This window comes from Littorina saxatilis, linkage group LG12, assembly GCF_037325665.1.
Source record: "Littorina saxatilis isolate snail1 linkage group LG12, US_GU_Lsax_2.0, whole genome shotgun sequence".
Lineage (NCBI taxonomy): Eukaryota > Metazoa > Mollusca > Gastropoda > Littorinimorpha > Littorinidae > Littorina > Littorina saxatilis.
The window spans coordinates 81,975,952-81,996,869 of record NC_090256.1 but is presented as its reverse complement, the minus strand read 5'-3'; the positions used below and the strand labels follow the sequence as shown (position 1 = coordinate 81,996,869).

Sequence of the window (20,918 nt, the reverse complement as noted above, 5' to 3'; positions counted from 1 at the left end):
TGACCTACCTTGAAACAAAGTACAAAACATCTTGCCCAGAAGGCATCTGACCCAAACACATTCAGTTCAGTGTTACCGTGCCTAAGGAAGGCACTGTAGGGCATCTTGACGCCTGTGCAGATTTGACCTCAGGACAGTCAGCGAGCTTCACGTGCCCACCCAGTGTTTTCCATGCTCAGCACGATGGCCAGCTTTGGGGCAGGGCACGACTCGCCCCGTCCGCTGCCCCTCGCCCTCGCCCTCACCCCCGGGGACGCCCACGCCCATCCCCTCCACCACCACGCAGCCTTCCTCCCCCATCATCATCACAGCCTTCTTCAACACCATGCTGCTGCCGCAGCCGCAGCCGCGGCCGCAGCCGCTGCTTACCCGGACCCCATCCGCCGTCTGGCCCTGGCTAGCCTGCCTCCGCCCAGACGACCTGCCTCAGGCAGCAACACCAAGCCCTTCACGTCCTTCTGCATCAAGGACATCCTCGGGCCCAAGGACGCCAAGGACGGGGACTCCGGTTCTTCATTCTCGCGGCATCGAGAATCTTCTTCCACAATCTTTCCCTCGGCTTCGTCAGCCAACAAACTCAGCAGCAGCAAGCCTGTAGAGGTGGGTTTTGACCTCTCCCGCAAAGGCCGCGCCAGCTCCAGGTCACCCACGACTCCCACTTCCAGCGCCACCACATCCCCGCCAAAGATGCCCGTGGTGCCCAGCGTCAGCGTCAACGGTGCCCGAATCGTCAGGCCCTGGGTACCCAGCCCCAGCAGTCGCGACACCGAGATTTCTTCCGACGACGGCCTCGACACCTACCACGACAGCGTAGACGACGACGGCGAGGACGACGAGGAGGAGATTAGTGTCGACGATGACGAGCCGTCACCAAGGCAACGGAGCAATGGCGGCGGCAAGGGAGGCAAATCTGGTGTGTCTCCGCTGGATGCTCTGATGGCGATGACTAGCAAGACCTTCGAAGGCCTGGATGCTCCGGATTCAGCAGGTTAGTTAGGAGGTCATTTGTGGTGTGGGTAATTTTCGAATATAATATAGCCCCGTCTGAGGTTTGTTGTCACACGGCTGAATGAATCTTACAATGTTCACTATTGGATTAGTGTGCGACGTCACTTCCACGGGGCTAAATCAGGAGATTATGATGTTTGTCTGATTGTGTGTCTCTTCGTCTGTCTGTCTATATCTATCAGTCTGTCTGTCTATATCTATCAGTCTGTCTGTCTATATCTATCAGTCTGTCTGTCTATATCTATCAGTCTGTCTGTCTATATCTATCAGTCTGTCTGTCTATATCTATCAGTCTGTCTGTCTATATAGCTATTAGTTTGTCTGTTTGTGCATATGTATTCCTATCGTGCCGTTTTTGTGTTATCCGTGTATTCTGTGTATATATTAAATTGTTGCCTGACTATGTGACTTGTCTGTTGTGTTGTTGGTGTGTGTTGGTGGCAATTTGTCTGGATATCTCTGGTTTTGCATTCACCTGCCACCTTTTTCTGTTTACATCGGCTTTCCTTTCTGTCTTTCTGTCTGTTTGGCTGTCTGGCTGTTTGGCTGTCTGTTTGTGTCGGGGCTGGGCGCTGTGTATTACCATTGGAGTTTGGGAAAAACTAGTTACAAACGTTTGAGCGATTATAGCAAGGGAAAATGGAAATTAGGTTTATTTTGACAGTGCTTTTCGTATCCCACCCCATCATCCCCGTCTTTCTCTTTGTGCCTGGCAAAAGGATCTTTAGATTCCACATATATAACCTTGAATCCCGTTCTAGTTATAGGGTAGAACATCTGTTATGATACATGCAATTAAGTCAGGCTATATCAGTCCCATTTTCGGTGTTGCTCTGATTTATTTTCTTGGGCAAATTTACCAAGACAGCTTCGGTAATTTGTGAATGTTTAAGGGTGTCCCTGGTATCATTTTTTTTTCAATTTAGTCGAAAAAGTTTTCGGCGAATTGAAATAAAATTTATAGGCATTTCACCGACTGCCATGATACACGACATCGCTGAGGGTGTGATACCTCAGCGGTCATTCACGAAGTTGACTTGGAGTAAAATCAAACGCTTTTTTGATTTCGTTCATGGCGAACTTTAATGTATTTATATGGTAGTGTGGCGTGGTGACTGCTTTAGGCCGACCTTTTCATGATTATCATTGTCTTGTGGTGTGGAATCATTTATTTACTTTTTTTTCTCTAAGCTCCGTTACTTTCTGCGTGTTTAATTTTTTCCGAATAGAAAAATGTGTTGTATGTGTTTTACTTGGTAAAAAATTGTTGTGGTAGATAATTATATCATGTACAATTCATTACTGAGTTTTTGAAATTACCGTAAACTGCAATACAGATGTACGTGTCAATGATTTATCAGGAAAGCAACAGTATGTGTACCAATTGATTCCAACAAACACACAAACAAACAAACAAACAAACAAACAAACAAATAAACAAAGTACTTAACAAACAAACAAAACTAATCATTTTTGATAAACACACTTTCGTTGTGATTGCAAAGGTGTTCGAAAGAATATTCCCGTTCATCTATATCGTTGTAAGATGTTTAAATGTAACAGAATGATTAGTGTTAATTATTTCAAGTACCTTACATGTGGTTTTTTGGTATAATAATGGGCATTATTCAAATAGTGTAGTGAATATACATTGTGCCTTGTAAGCATTACCGATTAAAATGGAATATATCGTTATATTAAAAAAAAATGCACGGGCTCTCACACATACAATGCATAGTATACCATTGCTATCTTATATACCAGAAGCCGAGTGTGTCCACGTATTTCTCATTATCATATTTCTTATAATTTACTTACCGGTGTTATTTGACACACACAGTGCTATGGCTCTTTCAAAATTTGCCAATTATTAAAAATATCGATAAATCGATTTTAAATATTTGAACTGCAGTTATTTAAGCCTAACTCTGGTTTTTGTAAAGGTTTGGATTCTGAAGGGGGAAAATAGTTAATGACTTAAATTTGAGAGATCGACAAAAACAAATTTTGTGTGTGAAATCGAACATACTCAGATCAAATTTTTATAACTGACTTCAAGTTTGTAGAAATGCAAATGGTTAATTGGTGGAAAATGTATTTCTGGACTTCAGTTTTCATTGAATGATTGATATTCTCATTTGTTTGTTTGTTTGTTTGTTTGTTTGTTTGTTTGTCTCTTTCTTTCTTTCTTTCTATCTTACTTTTTTTCTTTCTTTCTTTCTTACTTTCTTTCTTTCTTTCGTTCTTTCCTAGCTTCTTTCTTTCTTTCTTTCTTTCTTTCTTTCTTTCTTTCTTTCTCTCTTTCTTTCTTTCTTTCTTTCTCGATTTAAAAAAATCAAATAAAATAATTATTGTTTGTTAAATTAATTTAGTATTTATTTGTTTATGTATTTATTTACCTTTCTATAGAAGATTACTCATTTGTCGAGCATTTATAAAATTGCTTTCATGCAGTGGTCGAGTTCCTTTCGTATTTGGATACATTCATGTATTCTTGTTGTGAAAATTTTCTGCTTTTGCCGTTTCCTTGGATCACATTTTTAAAACCTCAGTATAGGGCTAACAAACATGCGATATCTTGAACACCATAAGTTTCTGTTTTTCTTGCATGATATGTATATATATATATACTGTTTTACTTTATATATACACTATGTGTGTGAAGAGAGAGAGAGAGAGAGAGAGAGAGAGAGAGAGAGAGAGAGAGAGAGAGAGAGAGAGAGAGAGAGAGAGAGAGAGAGAGAGAGAGAGAGAGAGAGAGAGAGAGAGAGAGAGAAAGAGAGAAAGAGAGAGAGAGAAAAAGAGAGAGAGAGAGCGAGAGAGAGAGAGAGAGAGAGAGAGAGAGAGAGAGAGAGAGAGAGAGAGAAAGAGAGCGAGAGAAAGAGAGAGAGCCAGAGCGAGAGAAAGAGAGAGAGAGAAAAAGAGAGAGAGAGAGAGAGAGAGAGAGAGAGAGAGAGAGAGAGAGAGAGAGAGAGAGAGAGAGAGAGAGAGAGAGAGAGAGAGAGAGAGAGAGAGAGAGAATATGCAAGCATGTCTCACGATTATATATCCCCCATATCATACCTCTTCATACCGTCTGTACAATATTTGTTTCCTTCGCTTGTCACGTATACCGACTTGAACTGCATGATAGCTATTTCTATTAACAACGTTATATTACACAGTGCTCTGGATCACTCAGTAATATATATATACAATGCACAATGCTTCATCTGCATATGTATATATGTGTACATTCCATCTGTCTGTGTATAGTTGTCTGTGTGTCAATTGTTTGTGTTGAGCTATTAGCTGAACATTCAGGCCTGGTATATAAAACTATATCGAACTGTGGTAGATGCGCCGATCAAATTTAAAAAAAAAAAATCTGTAATTATTGTACGTGTATTCATAACACGACAACAAGCCTATCGCATATATATTGTGGTGTCGTCACAAACAAAATCACAAGTACTGATTTTGTTTGTTTGTTTGTTTGTTTGTTTGCTTAACGCCCAGCCGACCACGAAGAACCATATCAGGGCGGTGCTGCTTTGACATACAACGTGCGCCACACACAAGACAGAAGTCGCAGCACAGGCTTCATGTCTCACCCAGTCACATTATTCTGACACCGGACCAACCAGTCCTAGTACTAACCCCATAATGCCAGACGCCAGGCGGAGCAGCCACTAGATTGCCAATTTTAAAGTCTTAGGTATGACCCGGCCGGGGTTCGAACCCACGACCTCCCGATCACGGGGCGGACGCCTTACCACTAGGCCAACCGTGCCGGTACAAGTACTGATAATAATGCAAATGGCGAACAATCAAATTATTCTTACAGTATACACAGAAGCATGCAATCAGGCATATATATATATACGCACATGTATCATCCAAATTATATAACTTGAATCGTTATGAAAAATGGTGGTGCCCTGTCGGTGGTGAAAACCTATCTCTGTTTCTTCCTCGATCGTCTTCATATATATGCTATATTTATATATTATGATTTAAAAAAAAAATATCTTATTATTTTTGTCAAGAAAAAAATGTGGTCCCGGATATAGTTTTTGGCCGTAAATCTGTGATGAAATCAGAAGAACAGACAGAAATGTAACATCCACTATGTGTGCGCACTCTACTATATCTGTATATATATATTTTTTATATAGTGCACCGTTGTTATTGCTAATCAACGTAAATGGGGCAGCGCGGGCGGCACGTGCATGCAAAGTATGTGACGTAGCACCTAATACCGGAGGCCGACGTTGCCAGAAATGCCTGGATGGATGGAGCGATGTGATTGGCCCTCTGCAAAATGGATCACTGCGTTCATATCTGTCACTGCTAGTTTCGGTGCTACTGTGTATTAAGTACATGGCCCCTGCTATACTTATGGTTCTGTATACAGTATGTAGGCTTATTCCATTTTCTACACTGCATGGTGCCTATGGTATTGTCTTGAGATACAGATGCGATAAAACTATACCTTCCCTCTTGTGTTAAAAATGATGGGAACCACAGCACATAAGTCCATTTTTTTCCCCGCGCGATAAAAAGCATCCTATTACATATTTATCCTACAGATATATATATACGCGAGAGAGACATGCACCCATGTCTTAATTAAATTATCTTACCAAATTCCTAAAAGTCTTGACAACGCAATTATTATTATTATTATTTTTGGGGGGGGGGGGGGGGGCTGGAGGCGCATGCACCTTTTCTCTCTCGTCCACCCCTAAATCCTGGATGTGTCATTACAAGCTTCTTTTTTTTAACACATGCATATACACCGCACTTTAGTTGTTTTTTTAATAATCATAACACTCTTGTTTTCTTTTCCGCCAAAGAAGGACGCTATCATGCCGGTGCACGTATTGAGTGAACCGTAATGTCAAAAAAAGAGTTTCTGCTGAACCTTATATACTGCAACGTGAAAAAAGAACAAGAAAACAACAGTTCAGAGACATCCTGCTTGCATGCTGCCGCGCGAGCAGAGAACATTTTCCCTCTTTATCTTCACTGGGCGGGCAGCAAAACCCCTCCACGCGGAGGTGTTTTCAGACTGGGTGATAAGAAGCTTACGCTCTCTTACAAAATTCGGACGGTCACAAGTCAAAAGGCGTGTTCTTGCTGAAAGTTACTGCCTTGTAAAAACAAACATGTTACACTGTTACGAAATTCAGAGTCACTGCACACACGTCTTAAATGAATGTTTAATGTCAAAAAAAGTGTTTCTGCTGAAAGTTATGTACACAGCCCTGTGGTTGTTAGCGTAACGAACGAATAAATGTCGTATTATATATGCAGTATATTTTCACAAAAAAATTATTTTAACAGTATTACGACATTCAGACATTCACTATGTACATGCACATCTTAAAACGGAATCGTAATGTCAAAAGAAGTATTTCTGCTGAAAGGAATGTAGTTTGTGTGTGGTTGTTAGCGTAAAGAACGAGTAAAGGTCTTATTAAGCCCTAAATATGCATTATATTTTCACACAAGTATTTTCACAGTATTACGACATTCAGACATTCACTATGTATACATGCACATCTTAAAACGGAATCGTAATGTCAAAAGAAATGTTTCTGCTGAAAGTTACAGCTTGCTGGTCGTTAGCATACGAGGCGAATAAAGGTCTTGTTATACGCTCATTATGCGATCATGATGGACACACGTCAAGACGTCTGATTTATACCAGTTATACGACGTGCGTCCTCAAGACCGGCTTTGAGGGAGACACGGAGAAGACATGTATATATATGTTACAGTTAATCTGTGAAACCAGGGAATACGTGTATTAACTAGGTAATACATGAATTAACTGACGGAAAAAAACAGTTAATTCATGTATTACCTAAAATAGTTTAGTTAATACACGTATTCTCTGGTTTCACAGATTAACTGTAACATATGTGACCCTCCACCACGGAATGAGTCGCATGTCACCTTTGCATGATTTTCATATTTTTACATTTTCCTAAAGAGTTTTTTTTATGCTCTATCCAGTGGTGAAAACCGTTTTAGAAAAGAGCCTGTGACTAAGCCGGGTGACCCTCACACTGTTACCAGACACTCCCCGGACTTATATTAAGCCTAGCGCAGAACCGCGCGAGGTGACATGCGACTCATTTCGTGGTGGAGGGTCACATATTTTATACTGTGGAATCCTCCTTTTGAGACCCACCAATTTAAAGGTCCTTGTCTACATTTTTATACCGAAATCGCCATTTGACCATTAAAATGCAGAGTCTATTATCTACAAATATCAACAATACACCCCCTTTCGATCAGGAAAGACGAAGCCAGTGTAGCCGTTTGAAAATTCATTGTAGTATTCCAGCGTAGTACTCATAGTAGGACATCCTTATTTGGAAAATGCCAAGCGCAAAACTCCTCTCAAATCCCGTGCATTTCGTGCGTTTTAAAAAAAAAAGCGTGGACAGCGCTCCAGTGTCAAACTGTTGCTGGACTTGTTTGGGCGTGGCTATAAGCATAGTGACGTGAATTTGATTGGTCAGTATTTTTAGGCAAAGCACATGTTCTCAGCAAACAGAAAACAAATTATTGGAAGCGTGAGTCACGCTACCCAAAAATAAAATCTTTTTTTACATATAATTTTTTTTCTATAACTTTTTTCCCCATGGTTCATTCATCATTTGACAGAACTTTGTATCGAAATCTAACCATAAGATTATTGAAAAAAAGCAAAAATGTAGACGACCACCTTTAAGACTCCCTCCTATGGCAGCTTGCTTTTCCCAGTCAAAGCAGCCTGAATTTCCATAAGAGCAACCTCACAGAACTTTATGAAATCTTATTCTTATCCTTATCCTTTTAAGACTTTGTTTTCTCAGATTTTCTGTTCATAACCTCTGTACATTTACCCCTATTCTATAAGACTCCCTCCTTTTTAAGACCTGATTTTTACAGATTTTTTTAGAGGTTTTAAAATGGGGGTTCCATTGTACTTACAAACACGACTCCTGAGTACGGTATAAGGACGGTTGCCTTTTTTATTTTCAAGTGTGGGGTTAGGGTTTTATAATTGGGTCGAGCGAGCGAATAAGACTGAGTGAAGAATAAATGACATGCTATTTTCAAGGTGCTGGGAAATACTATACCAGCTTCTGTAAACATGCATGGCATGCAGGCGATTTAGAAGAGAGAGAGAGAGAGAGAGAGAGAGAGAGAGAGAGAGAGTACCTGCAGACAATTTCTCCGCAGGCAAAAACAAACACACAAAAGTCTTATCTCTAATCTCGGAGTTCAAGAATTGAAAGTGACGGCTGAGTATAGCAAACGGGAAAAATCACAGGGATGGTGATACAGAAGCATGTCCTACTAAACAATTCCTACATGAATTTCATGGGGGGAAAAAACACCGGAACAATTCCCATGAATTTCATAAAATAACAACACCCGAATGGAACGGCATCGCGATAAATGTAATAATCTGTTTATTGTGGGTGCATGCAGAAAGTCACGTAATTTTTTTGCTTCGGAAATACAGTAGGAAAAGAAGAAGAAGAAGAAGAAGAAGAAGAAGAAGAAGAATAAAAAGAAGAAGGAGGAGACAGGGGGAGAGGCTGGAGATTTCAGGAAACAGTGTTCTCTATGACCCCAGCCGACAGACGGGTAAATGTATGAAGCCGAACAACATTGTTAGCGCTTGTCATCATGCCGACTTCGCTTCTCTCTCTCGGCCCTGACACTCACTCTAGTTGACGGACGGAAGAATCTCTCTCTGTCTCTGTCTCTCACTCTCTCTCTGTTTCTCTGTCTCTGTCTCTCTCTTGGAGGATATATGTCTCCGCATCGGTTTGTGTGTCTGTCTGTCTGTCTGTCTGTTTTTCTGTCTGTCTCTCCCTCTCTCCCTCTCTCTCTCTCTCTTTCTCTCGCTCAGTTCAAGTTAGCAGAATGCGGGTGTCGCGATGGCGCCGCTGATAACATTTCTGTAGCACATGCAGCTTGTTGGGCTGACTGCAAACTGCCGGTGGTGTGCCGAGACTGGGGTTGGCTGTGACAAGGGCACACGGTGCAGTTTGATGCATGTGCAGCTTGCTATTTGTCAGTGTTCCGTCGTAGCGAGAGGGAGGGAGAGAGAGAGAGAGAGAGAGGGAGAGATAGAGAGAGAGAGAGAGAGAGAGAGAGAGAGAGAGAGAGAGAGAGAGAGAGAGAGAGAGAATGACAATTCTTTATTTAACGAGGGTAGTAGATTAAGAAGTGGTCTGCTTTTTTACATCCAGCCCTCGCCCTAAAGAGGGACTAACTACAACAATGAAGTAAAAATACAAGAAAAAAAAACCCAACAACTAAAATTCTACATTTTAACAGATAACTAAAGTGAAAACACATTATACATATGTACACAAAATGCATTGCATTGAGGTAGATTGCGAGTTAATTGATGTGAATTAAGTGGTATAGAGCAGCTTGCACTTTCTCAACATCATGCTCTAAGCCATACATTGCATTTTAAGGAAAACAATCAAACAAGCAAGACATTGCAAAAATCATCACACATTTAAATAGTGGTTGGTTTTTAAGTCCCTTCATCCGAAAAGGGTCTGTGTACATCGTTTCTATGTGGGTTTTTTTTAGCAGAGAGAGAGAGAGAGAGAGAGAGAGAGAGAGAGAGAGAGAGAGAGAGAGAGAGAGAGAGAGAGAGGGTTCGATGTCGAAGATCCTGTGGACCTTCTGTTGTATGTTATTTCTTATTTTTGGAAATAATTGTTAAGTGAAAGTGACATGCCTGTTTCACAATTCTTGACTTTTGGAGAGAAAAATAATTGCGGTTTGCTTGTTTGAAAAGGATCCCTGAATTTCGCATTCTACCGTTCTCACTATATAGTGTGTTTTATTCTGTTGTCGTTCGCGTTCCTGCATGTCTCACCTTCCTTCTGTCTCTTATACTTTGACTGTCACCGTCTTCTGAATCTATTGATCTATGATAATTTTATACATTTTTGATTTTGTTTACATCATATTTTGTGTGTGACAACTTTTTCTTCGCTAAAATGTTTTTGTTCTAGGCCTCATGTATAAACGCTTTCCGTTTTTCCTTCTGACTTCTTCCTGGCTTGTTTTTGTCTGTGTCTGTCTTTGTCTATCTGTTTGTCTGTCTTTTTGTCCGTCCGTCCGTCCGTCCGTCCGTCCGTCCGTCTGTGTCTGTGTCTGTCTGTCTGTCTGTCTCTGATTTTTGAATCTGCAGTCTTTCACAGAGTCAGCGCTATGCAGTAACTGTCCCCAGCAGCAGAGGAGACATTCTCAGGGCCATAATCACAATCACATCGTCTTCGTATATAGGTGACAAGCTGTGACACAAAAGCAGTAAAACTGTACTGTAAAGTCCAGAAAGAGTCGAGCCATTCAAGCCGTGAATATATACTGGAGATAGTCCATCACACACACATGCACGTCATCACTGGCAAGGATCTCAAGTCGTAAAAACCGAGTTTTATGAGTGTTTGATATCATCTGCCCTCTGTCCCGCTCTTCTTTGAAAACCGACGAAGAACGGTGATGTTGTCAGTATAATACTGTATATGATAATTTTGTGGGGTCTGTTTTGGGTGGTGAGGAATGAGGTTGGCCGAAAGACCTTGCAACCTCGTCCTACTGTATACAGACGCACACGGGTCATCTGCATACCCCCCGCGGGTTAGGGGGAAGAATTTACCCGATGCTCCCCAGCATGTTGTAAGAGGCGACTAACGGATTCTGTTTCTCCTTTTACCCTTGTGAAGTGTTTCTTGTATAGAATATAGTCAATTTTTGTAAAGATTTTAGTCAAGCAGTATGTAAGAAATGTTAAGTCCTTTGTACTGGAAACTTGCATTCTCCCAGTAAGGTCATATATTGTACTACGTTGCAAGCCCCAGGAGCAAATTTTTGATTAGTGCTTTTGTGAACAAGAAACAATTGACAAGTGGCTCGATCCCATCTCCCCCACTTTTCCCCGTCGCGATATAACCTTCGTGGTTGAAAACGACGTTAAACACCAAATAAAGAAAAAGAAAAGTCATCTGCATACTGACGTCACCTTCCTTTCGATTCGTCACCGGAGCGGCCACGCAAAGTGATGCGAGTGACGTGAAGACGTCACTTGAGCTGTCCATTGTCGTTCGTTTACCTTGTCGTCACCTGCGATCACAAGTCATTGCACCTGTCTGCGGTCTTCCTTGGATCTTTTCACCTGTGTGACTTTTCACCTGTGTGTGGCCTTTATATATGATTATCTCGTTTGTCCTGGCAACCTTCAGTCTGTGTGTGTGTGTGTGTGTGTGTGTGTGTGTGTGTGTGTGTGTGTGTGTGTGTGTGTGTGTGTGTGTGTGTGTGTGTGTGGGTTCGGTACTTTTATTATGGGTTTTTACCAGGGTTGTTTTAGCTGTTTAAATCAGGGATGTTTAAGTAGTTGCACAAAAATCGGGTTATAATATAGAGGTGAGAGGGGGTCACAGAAGGGGGGGTGGAAAGAGAGAGAGAGAGAGAGAGAGAGAGAGAGAGAGAGAGAGAGAGAGAGAGAGAGAGAGAGAGAGAGAGAGAGAGAGAGAGAGAGAGAGAGAGAGAGAGAGAGAGGGAGGAGAGAGAGAAGGTATCATTAGTCTGATTTTACTTACAAATTAGTTGCTCTTCTTCTCTGTCCATGTCTCTCTTTGTGTGGTTGTCTTTCTTTTTTTCTCTGTCGCTCACTCTTTCATAAACTTGTCACGAAAATTGTATTTGTTTTTATCATTATGTCATGGTTTTACTTCTCTTCATTTTCGATTAATTATTGTGTATTATGTTCGATATTGCGATATTTCAGCTTAAATCAGAACAGTTGTAAGGTTGAACAGCAAAAGGCATACACACCAACATTTTATTGTTTGAAATGTCAACTGAAAAACTAATTTCTATCTCTTTATTGCTAGCTGATCTTTCTGTTTTTCTCTGTCTCATGTCCCCCTCCCCTTCCATACAATTACCTTCATAAATAAAGAATTACCTTATTTTGTTTCTCTATCTTTTCTTGCATCTACAGAGCTTGTCAGTGACCATCTGTAAGTACGTCAAGCTTTCTCATGAAGTTCTTCAATTCTGAACCAAAACTGAAACAAACTTTCAAAACATTCAACGAATTTCTCGAATCACCTCCCTATATACAGCTGATGGATTTATAGCGACAGTCTCACACATTTCCTGACTCATAATAATCAACTATCGGCCACCCAACTAATCAGCCAGTCACCGCGACAGGTGAGCTAATTGTGACCTATAACCTCATCACGCATATAGCGGTATGATGAAAGGAGCCGCAGTGAGTAAGTATAATATAGAAGTGACCAATACCTGCAGAAAGGGGGCAGGGGGGATGGGGGGGGGGGGGGGGTGGGGGGATATAGGAAAGGATGAGTAAGAGTTGACAGGAGGCAATCAGCAAGGTATGCGGCCCAGGTGATTAATTGCCGGAGCCGTGATTGGTCTTTTGATTAATTAGCGGCCTGGGAAATGGGCTGCGCCGAAGCTGGTAAATAACTCGCCGGTATGGGAGAGAGTGAGTGATTGAGTGACTGACGGGTGTTGTATTATATGCCTATTTACCGATTGAGAGAGGAGGCGTGGAGGCTCTCTGTCTTTCTCTTTCTGCTTGCCTCTTGCCATGTCTGTTTCTGTCTGTGTTTGTACATAGATTTCCCCACCCCTCTTCCTCTCCCCTCTGCATGTCTCTCACTGTTGTTTGTTCGTTCATGGGCTGAAACTCCCACGGCTTTTACGTGTATGACCGTTTTTACCCCGCCATTTAGGCAGCCATACGCCGCTTTCGGAGGAAGCATGCTGGGTATTTTCGTGTTTCTATAACCCACCGAACTCTGACATGGATTACAGGATCTTTTTCGTGCGCACTTGGTCTTGTGCTTGCGTGTACACAAAGGGGGTGTTCGGACACCGAGGAGAGTCTGCACACAAAGTTGACTCTGAGAAATAAATCTCTCGCCGAACGTGGGGACGAACTCACGCTGACAGCGGCCAACTGGATACAAATCCAGCGCGCTACCGACTGAGCTACATCCCCGCCCATATCTCTTAATTATGTCTATTTCTCGAAACAAAACACACACCAAACAACCTGTAGAGAGCGAGAAAAGAATAAAGACAGCAAGAATGAAAGAAAGAAACAACGAAAGAAAAGAATAACAAAAGACAGAAAGAAGAATGAAATAAAAATAAACTGAGTTTAGAAAGAACCAATCAAAGTAAGAAAGTCAGACAGACAGGGAGGCAGAAAGGATGAGAAGCAGATCCCATTTTCGTTCAATGTATCAGCAGTCAAAATTGGGGGGGGGGGGGGGGGGGGGGGAAGAAAAAAAAAAGAAGAAGATAACATTATAGACTTGTCAACCAGAGGATCATTCTTGAACATCCATATTCTTTCGAAGTTTGTTGCTAGTAATTTTCTTAACGAAGGTCCGTCTTTTGATTGTAACCCGTCCTCCAAAAGCGGCGTGTGGCTGCCTAAATGGCGAGGTAAAAACGGTCATACACGTAAAATTCCACTCGTGCAAAATCACGAGTGTACGTGGGAGTTTCAGCCCACGAACGCAGAAGCAGAAGAAGAAGAAGAAGAAGATTGTAACCCGGCCGTAATGCAAGTGTTCATCTATTAACAAACTCATCTCGAGGTTTGTAACAACGGGGGCCTTCTTTCTTTCTTTCTTTAAAAAATAAATACATTCAGCCATTAATCAATTTACAAATTCCCCTCCCGGCAACGAACTAATAAAATGTCAGTCGCGGTCGTCATTCCGCCATGACAAATCAATACGGTAGGTAATGGATCATTTTGATAATTAATCACGGCTGATGAGCTCAATAGTATGCATAATGAGTTTTCGAGAATCTGTAACTGATTTGGTCATAATTACAGGACGGCTGATATAGACAAGCATTCCGACCATTCTTTTTCCATGCTCGCTAATGTGTCACGGGTTTCTTGTGAGCTATTTATAGATCAAATACGTACATGATTACCTTTAGTAATACTTAAAAACAAATGAGGCCGTGTCAGGGCTTAGTTTGAAATAGGCGTGAATAGGCGTGTGGTTTGAAATGCGGAAAAATGCCAGATACGGTACGAATTGTTTTTTCTTTTATCATTTCTAAAACAAAGCAAAAGCCCCCAAAAGCCAATAAGATAACTAAAAAAACCTATAATTGCATTAGCTAAATTTTTAACTTTACAGGAAGAATTGTCTAGTATTATTATGAAATAATCTGGCATATTCTAAAACAAGATCACCATAAAAACAACAACAACAACAACAACAACACAAAAACAGAAAAGAGAGAAAGAAAGAAAGAAAGAAAGAAAGAAAGAAACAAGCAAACAAAACAAACAAGCAAACAATGAGAAAAAGAAAGAAGGAAACAAATTAAAACGGAACATTCTTAATTTTAGCTGCGGATCTTTTGACTGCTATATTGGGGAAATGCTGAACTTGATTAGGTTAGCATCAACACAATTTGTAAACATACATTTCTTCCGTTAGATCATGTCAACAATCACATATTCGTCAGAATGAGAACATCCTTCTACTTAAAAAACACATTCGAAAAATGAACAGCGTTTCTTTCTTTATTTGGTGTTTAACGTCGTTTTCAACCGTTCAAGGTTATATCGCGACGGATGAACAGCGTTATATTTGCGGTGTCTAAAATGAATTTAATAACAAAAAAAATCCAAGGATGGGTTACAAAACAATCATGAGAATGGATGAACCTTTACAGGCAAGAAATCAACATGAATTATCAGTCGAAGACTTTTCTATATATCTGGTACCAGAGGGGGGCACATGTCAGTTTGTTAATGAGAGCCGACCTCAACCTATAACGTTGACGTTATCTCAAGACACGCAGCAAGATAATCATCAGGGCTGATCATGAATCTTCCCCCAATGACCACAACTCTGACTGACCATCTTGGGTACTCTGCTTACTGACCAGCTTGTTAGTCAGTTAGGAATCGCAGACACCTTGCCCCCTGAGTAACATTAAAATAATATTGTCAATGAAATGTACGGCATGCATGCATTGAGTTGTTGATTCAATCCTTTGCGCTGTTTTGGGCAACCAATTATTGCAGGGTTCTTTTCTGCTATAAAAGCATTTTTGAAGTTGACTTTGTTAAATTTTCCCTTTCAATATATCCGTTTGTGTTTTTCTGTTTGTTGTTTTTGTTTGCTTGTTTGTGTTTGTGTTTGGTTTTTATTTCAAATTCATTATATAAATGACAAGTTTACGTTCGTTTGAGGTTTATTTCGTTTGAGGTTTATTTCGTTTGGGGTTTATTTCCTTTGATGTGGAAAGCAAAATCAGCGTGCAAATGATTGAAATATATTATAACATTTGTTAGTTGATTTCAAACAGTGAGTCATTTTCTTTGGAATGATCATTACTACACAAAAGCGAACAAAGTTACGCTTTGAGCTAAAGTATTTTATAAGACTGAAAACAAAAGCTCCCTAAATTTGACAGCTTGGTAGCTTGAATATGCTTATTTTCTGGTGGGCTGCACTTTTCAAGTGACGGTAGAGTTTCAACTGTGTGAAATAGTTTGTGATAGTTTAACATTTTGTGTAAAGCATGCAGATAATAATAATTATTTACTGAAATTGACTTGAAGCTTAAAATGTCCATGTTTGTGATTTTCCTACTTTCCAGCCAACTCTTTGTACATGCACGATCCCGACATTTACCCCAAAACCCCGGCCTTCCTACACTGGAAGTGCAGAAGGAGAGAGAGAGAAAAAAAAAAGCTTTCGCGAGAAACATTATTCACTGGAAAGCTCGGCTTCCATTATCACCTTCGGGCAGCCATGACAGGAAACGTGGGACCGGCTAGCCTCGTTTTCGTCATCACCACGTAACCGTCTCGTGTCTCGCGAGACTGGAAGCGAGATCTCATGAGAAATGAACCGTTCCTGTAATGAAGGCGAGAGGGGGTGCTCCCCCCCCCCTCCATCCCCCATTACCCTCACCCTACCTTCTTTCCTGCTCTTTTCCCTATTGATGCATCTGGGATTTTCAGTTCAGCTGGGAAACAAGGGAGATCATTTACATGGAGGAAACGCGGTCTTGTCACGTCGGTAACGAGATTATCTGCGCTTGCTTGATGTTGTGTGCAAAACTCGCATCGGAAACCGATTAGGTGGGTAACGAGGCTGGGTGATTGACGGGTGAAATTGACAATGCAAAACTCGTCCCTGTCAACTATGTGCAAAATCTGCGAAACGCGTTGCACTGCGGGGAGCGTTTTCTTTCGCTTCACGCCGCTGCGGCGATGAAAAATGATGTATTGTTTCAATGTGCAACGCACACCCAACGCTCTGTTTGTTTTGTTTATCGTTTACTCATCCCCCCCCCCCCCCCGCCTCCCGATATTATCCCAGTATTTTCTGCACATGTTGCATGGAATATTGATACTTTTTTTTTAACATTTAGTCAAGTTTTGACTACATGTTTGAACATAGACTGGGAATCGAGACGAGTATGTGTGTGTGTGTGTGTGTGTGTGTGTGTGTGTGTGTGTGTGTGTGTGTGTGTGTGTGTGTGTGTGTGTGTGTGTGTATGTGTGTGTGTGTGTGTGTGTGTGCGCGTGAAGAGCGATTCAGAGAAAACTACTGGACCGATCTTTATGAAACTTCTCATGAGAGTTCCTGGATATGATATCCCCAGCTGGGGATTTTTCCTCCATTTTTTCGATAAATGTGTTTGATGACGTCATATCCGACTTGTAGTGAAAGTTGAGGCCGCACTGTCACGTCCTCATCTTTCAATCAAATTGATTGACATTTTGGTCAAGCAGTCTTCGACGAAGTCCGGACTATGGGATTGCATTGTAGCTCAGAAGCTTACAAATTAGTTAATAAGTTTGCTCATTAAAGTTGTCATTAAAATCGAATTTTCCGTTACGGATTAAAAACATGATCGCATTGTATTCTTCATCTTCTCCTGAATTCAAAAATATATAGATATGTCATGTGTATTCTAGAAATGTGTTCAGAATGAAAGAAAATATGTTCAGTAAGTACTCGGTCTTCGAGTTAGCCGAGACTATCTGAAGGTAGTCTCGGCGATGACTGTTTTTTGGTTATTTATAGTTTGATAACGAATGCATGACTAAATGTTTTTATATCCCTTCACGCGACTTGTTAGTTTTCTGTTTTTCGTGTGGTATACTTATGCTCGTTGGTTTTTCTGTGCTCCACTATCTCCCTAGTATTTCATGCACATGTTTAGTTGTCGCACAGAATCCACTTCTGGAGCATTCAGCACAATTATCTGTTCTTTTGTGCAACACTTCGCAGTTTAAGCGCAAGACATACGCATAATTATGGGAGTAACAGATTATCCGTTCTTTCGCGTAACACCTCACAGATTAAAACTGGCGCAAGACATTTGCAAGATTTTGGCTAAAGTTTCAAACGAGTATAACGCATGCAGGCAGTTGTTTTGCTTTGCAATTCTTTCTCTCGAAGCAAACGCGGAAAACTTGTTTGGTTAATGGCTCTAAAATATTTCACGTTTTGTTTGACGCGGAAAGGTCTGCAGTATGCATTTCAAGCTGCCATGATTTCCTTTTGATGTGCGGTAACGATTCGAACAGTGCTTGAATGACTGCTTGCTTTTACAATTTCAGCATTGCAGAAAACATTTTCGAGTCTATTTTTTTGTTTGTTTTTGTGCCAGTTCTGTTGGTAATAGTAAACAGGCAGAATTCATTGACTATAACTGTATACGGTTCGTTTGTGGATGATGTGTTGCCTTTCGCTTCGCTCAGGTGTATAACTTACATTACCTAAAACACAGGCCGTTACAACTTCTTAATGTTTGTAATACAAGGTCGTCATCATCATCGTCCTATTCGTCCTCCTCCTCATCATCATCACCATCGCCACCGCCACCGTCATCATCATGATCATCATTACCCCCTCCCTCTTGCTCACCCCCTAACAAATCTGTATGCAAAGAAAAAGAAGGAAGAGAAATACATCAAAACTTTCTAGTCGATGCGCTCATATTCATGAGTATTTGTTTATAGACCCTTTTTATTATTTTCATTTTTTAAAAACATTGAAAATGTCTGTAAATTTATAGAGGAAAAAAACCATCAATGCGTGTGCAGTGATGTTGCTATAGGATTATTTTCTTTGACAAGTTAGTCCAAATGGGCGCCCATTCATAAGTTTCGGCAATCTTTGGAAGTGTCAGGCAGTCTTTATCGTCAACTTTCCCCCACCGTGAAAAAATTCGGTAATTCTTCCGAAATGTTTTCGGCGATTTTAAATTAATTCAGGCGTTTTGCCGACTCATGCCGACGTCAAACACATTTTTTTGCAGTTTTCTGTAAAAGAGGTGATCTTGCCTCCCCTGTTGATTTTATTTTTGACAAGTTAAAGTGAGCTAATGGATGCAAGGACAAAATCAATTCAAACCATCTCATCGTCAATCCGTACACGACAATATTTAAAAAAAAATCATATTCGTCCCGTGCATGTGAAACATAAACAGATCCTGTGTGTTGTCCAGGTCTGACCACCCTCCTTCTCCACCCCTCCCCTTCCATCTATAGTCATACCCTCTTCTTGTTCTGGGTTAGTTTGCGGCTGCATGAGGTTTGAGTTTTGTGTGTGTGTTTGTGTGTGAGGTTATTTCTCTCCCCCGAGATGTATAATTATTTTGGCCCTTGTCTGTGTAAATTGTGTATGGTATTTTCTCTCTGGCAATTTACCTGAACATTTTCGTTCCTTACCTCCATGTCAAGGTGTTCTATACGTTGTACTGTAATTCTTTTCACGCGTAGTTCTATCCCAGAAAACATTATAGAGGTTGCGAGGTAAACGACCAAATATACCGCGAGTACGAAGCCGCGACAAAGATGACGTCAATTTTCTCGTTCGGTCAGTAATACCAGATCGTCCCCCCGGGGGCTAGTCATTGGGGGTAAAACGGATGCCACACCAGCAGTCTGAACAGAGAAAATGGCTGTATTTCTTTGTTTTGGTTTCGTACTCGGTATTCGTTCGTTCCTCCCGCAACCTCTATATATTGCTTGGCGTATAGCACGTGCGCTAACGAGATTTGTTGTACACCTCGTTGTGCACTCTCATAACCTACGTGGTAGACAGAGCGGAAAACAAGCGGAGTAAAACAGCCAACAACCAGATATCTAACAAGTTCTTGTCAGTGGGTTACGCACATGCATGTATACCATCGAGAAAATATCTTCTTTTTTCTTTTTCGCTAACATAGTATGTGTATGCGTGTGTGTTTGTTTGTGTGTATGGAGTAGTGTGTGTGCGTGTGTGTGTGTGTGTGTGTGTGTATGTGTGCGTGTCTGGACGGGCCGGGATGCGAGTGATATATATGCACCCCCTCTCCCTTGAGCTGTTGGATAATATATATATATACTATTCTCGTCTGGCACTGCGCATGTATTCATTTTAGTTTATTTACCTGTCTGTCTGTCTGTTCTCCGTCCCTATATTTTCAGTTGAACCTTACAATATTTCTGACTACAATTTAGCGCAGAAAGAGGAAGCTGTAGGTTTTAGAAGAAAGGAAACCAGGTTGCCATATGCTTCTTCTTTGCACGCGAATTCCTTGTTGGTTCCCAGTGGGAACCCTTACTTAAAGACCGAAAAAAAATGAGGTCACTAAAATAAAGGGAGATGACTTAATGAAAAGGGAGGGTGGGAGGTAGCTTATGCACCCAAAAATGTTAAAAAAATGCAGGGACTTAAAATATACCCTTGGGGTTGGGTTTGCATGGGGGTGGGGGGGATTTTGCGGGGGAAGGGTGGGGTTGGGGTGGATGGGGGCTTTGGGGCTGTGGGTCTTAAGGATAAGGATAAGAACTCTTATAGTCCTGTGAGGCTACCCTCATGGAAATTCGGGCTGCTTTCTCCCTGGGGAAAGCGAGCTGCCCGGACAGTATACGGCGCTACCCATTTTTTTTCCTGCATGCGTGTACATATTCATGTTTCCAAGCCCTGAGACTTTCGCTGTGAACTTGGGTTGTTTATCGTGCGCATGCGTGCACACGGGGGTGTTCGGACACCGAGGAGAGTCTGCACAACGTTGACTCCGGGAAATAAATCCCTCGCCGAACGTGGGGATCGAACCCACGCCGATAGCGACCGTTGTAGTTTTGAAGCCAGCGCCGCTACCAACTGAGCTATTTGCCCTTACATTGGGGATGCTTCAAAGAGAGGTTCCACTGTGCCTTTACACAGTTTATACCGGTAACAAGAATAAAAGACGATGATGTATAGGCTGGGAGTTCTTTTTCAAAGGGGCGACAACAGCGTGAGAAACGCATTCATTGCCTGGTTTTAATCACATTAGCACTGATGACTTCTCCGGCTGGAGCCAACCGGTTTTTTTTCTTCTCGTTCTTCAGAGAGTTTTAAAGAAACGAGGCATGTTTTCCTGGCCGGTTGTTTCCGTGTGCTTTAAAGCCAACGACTGAATTGAACCACGAGTTTACTATAACCTTTGTGTGATAAAACTGCCATTTGAGAACGTTCACATTTTAAAAAAGTCACTTTTTTTGCCTTTGATCACATGCACTGAAAAAGCACATTCCCCAATCCCCAAAAGTTAACAAACAAATAAACAAACAAATAAACAAACACATAGAACAATAAATAAAGAATCGAAAACACTGATAACAAGAACAGTTATAACATAAGTTCGTTAAAGTGCCACACATGCATAACACTGAGTTTCAAGGCTCTTACAGTGAAATAGACAAGATGAAGAAACAACAACAATACATGAAATAATTGTATAGCCTACATGAGTGCAAATGAATGGAGAACGAATTGTAAATTCTCTGACAATACTCATATACCTTTCAGCACGATTGGCAG

The 20,918-nt window shown here is 41.3% G+C and overlaps 1 protein-coding gene across 1 annotated transcript in view; it reads left to right on the top strand.

Annotated features, from left to right (window-relative positions):
* The window catches only part of LOC138982928 (H2.0-like homeobox protein), a 52,898-nt gene that overhangs the window by 783 nt on the left and 31,197 nt on the right, over positions 1-20,918 (top strand). Inside the window, exon 1 of the mRNA XM_070356324.1 lies at positions 1-988. This exon is cut by the window's left edge and continues 783 nt beyond it. Within this exon, the coding sequence (XP_070212425.1) occupies positions 172-988 (817 nt within the window). The 5' untranslated portion in view covers positions 1-171. The remainder of the gene's footprint in view (positions 989-20,918) is intronic.